Source organism: Heptranchias perlo, unplaced genomic scaffold (genome assembly GCF_035084215.1).
Source record: "Heptranchias perlo isolate sHepPer1 unplaced genomic scaffold, sHepPer1.hap1 HAP1_SCAFFOLD_54, whole genome shotgun sequence".
In the NCBI taxonomy this organism is placed as follows: domain Eukaryota; kingdom Metazoa; phylum Chordata; class Chondrichthyes; order Hexanchiformes; family Hexanchidae; genus Heptranchias; species Heptranchias perlo.
In genome coordinates this window covers 6,716,744-6,719,082 of record NW_027139559.1, presented here as the reverse complement: position 1 = coordinate 6,719,082, position 2,339 = coordinate 6,716,744, and the positions used below count along the sequence as shown (strand labels likewise).

General features: G+C 43.9%; 1 protein-coding gene across 1 annotated transcript; it reads left to right on the top strand.

The window, feature by feature from the left end:
* Positions 1–729: 729 nt before the first annotated feature.
* On the top strand, positions 730–1,590 carry LOC137315211 (atypical chemokine receptor 3-like). The gene has a single exon (XM_067980084.1). The coding sequence runs from the start codon at positions 730–732 to the stop codon at positions 1,588–1,590; it is 861 nt and encodes a 286-aa protein (XP_067836185.1).
* Positions 1,591–2,339: the final 749 nt, after the last annotated feature.

The window sequence follows — 2,339 nt, the reverse complement described above, 5'->3', positions numbered from 1 at the left end:
ATGAATGTTCCCTGTTTTCCAACTTAACACGAAACATAACTAAAATTTACTTGAAAAATGGAATCAGTAATTTCTTGATCATCATTAATTAGCAGGACATTATATTTTTAAAGCTCAGCTGCATTCAATAAACAAGGATGTGGATTTAATTAATGCTGTTAAATGTAATTTTAATTGATTGTACAAGGTAAATTTATTGAACACTTTTTGTATCCAACACATGTTCCCTGACACCAATATCCACAAAAATGAATTGTTGAACGCATTATTTGGATTGTGTTATTGGGACCTATAGATTAGATTTCCTCCAACACTCTGCTGCAGTCTCTCCCTGTGAATTCCAGCCTCTCCTCCCAATGCATTGAATCCTCTGTCTCCTCATCCATTGCTTCAGTTGATCCGCTTTGCCAAACCATCCGCTCCTGACGCCCTTCCAGCTCCTACATGTCCTTTTCCTTGTCTCTCTCCCAATCTCACTCACTGGCTCGGTCTCCAGATGCCTTTCCCGTTTAGTGCCAGCCCCTGTCAATGAATCACTTTCCACAGTTTGATGCAGCAACAAAGTTGGAAATTTCACCCCAGACCCTCTCAAACTGTTGTTTTGCTCCAGGTCTGATCAGTAATTTCTCTGCTTCCCTTTCTCTCTTTCCAGTTAATTTGGTGGCGATTGTGATCCTGTCCCGAGGAAAGTGCGGTCTCTCCAAATGTACCAGTCATTACCTGGTGGGAATGGCAGTCGCCGATTTCCTGGTCGTTATTGCTGATCCAATATTGAATCGGATTAATGCGCTTCATCTCCCATGGTCATTCCTGGACATGACTCCCGTGTGTACTTTACTTATCTTCTTGAGTAATGCAGCCACGGTGGTTTCTGTTTGGTTCACAGTTGCTTTCACCTTTGATCGATTTGTGGCCATTTGTTGTGAGAATCTGAAAACTAAATATTGTAGTGAGAAAACGACGGCTGTGGTTCTGGGAACAGTGAGTGTGCTGGGCTGTTTAGAGAGTCTCTCCTGGTACTTTACACTTAAACCTCGATATGTAATTGATAATGTTCCCTGGTTTTGTGAGATTAAACAGAGCTTCCGTGAATCCACCGCATGGGCTGCATTTGAGATGTTTCACCTAATCTTAACCCCCTTTATCCCGTTCTGCCTGATATTGCTTTTCAATGTTCTGACGGTCAGACGTATTATAGTGTCCAGTCGAGTCGGCAGGGGACTCCGGATTCGCAGCAATGGAGAGATTCACAAGGACGAAGAGATGGAGAACCGAAAGAAATCCATCATTTTACTCTTCAGTATATCGGTCAGTTTTATATTGTTATGGGTAACACAGGGTATATTTTACATTTATCTGCGAATTGCAGACATTCAGTTTCATTACTCCTATACTGACCCTGGTTATATCACAGAACTCACAGCAAAGATATTGCAGCTTCTCAGTTCTTGCACAAACACGTGTATTTATGTCCTGACCCAAACTAAGTTCAGAGAGGAGCTGAAGAACGCGGTGAAATACCCACTCAATCTAATTGTTCAATTAGTGAAATCACAGGAAGAGCTGAAGGGTTTTAAGCACTGGAACTAAATGCCATTTCATACTCCATCCTCTGCACTTCCCAGAGGACACAAAGTCCATTTTAAATGAGCAGCATGGGGCCATGAAATGATCTTCAATCTGATTCGGATGTTGCATTTTATTGATAATCTGACCTATTGAGGCGGGATTTGGTCTCCAGGCGAGAAGTGTGAATTGTTGCTCAAAATGGCGGCACTAAAGATCTCTGCTGGACTTCAACTAAATGATCGCCCTGCAAAATGGGCAAACCTGGCAATCAAGGTAGCTGTGGTGGGCCTGATCAGAATAGGAGCACTCCACTTAAATCGAGAGTGAGAGGGAGAGTGAGAGGGAGAGATGCACACAGAGAGAGAGGGGTGCTAAAGAGAGAAATATACCCAGAGAGTGATGGAGAGAAAGCAATAGTGGGAGAGGCAGACAGAGAGACAGCGAGAGTTGGAGAGAGAGGGAGAGGCAGATAGGAAGAGACAGATAAAGAGTGAGAGAAAGAGAGAGAGGGAAAGACTGAGAGAGAGAGAGATAGAGAAATACCGGGGGAGAGAGAGACAGAGAGAGAGACATGGAGAAAGAGACGGTGTGAAAGACAGGTTGACAGAGGGAGATAGAGATGCAGATAGATACAGGGGAAGACAGAGAGAGAGACTTTCAGAGAGCGAGAGGCTAAGAGTGACAGCGAAAGACAGGCAGAGGGAGGGGGAGACTGACAGACAGACAAAGAGATGGCTGGAGCTAGAGACAGACAGAGACAGAAAGAGAGG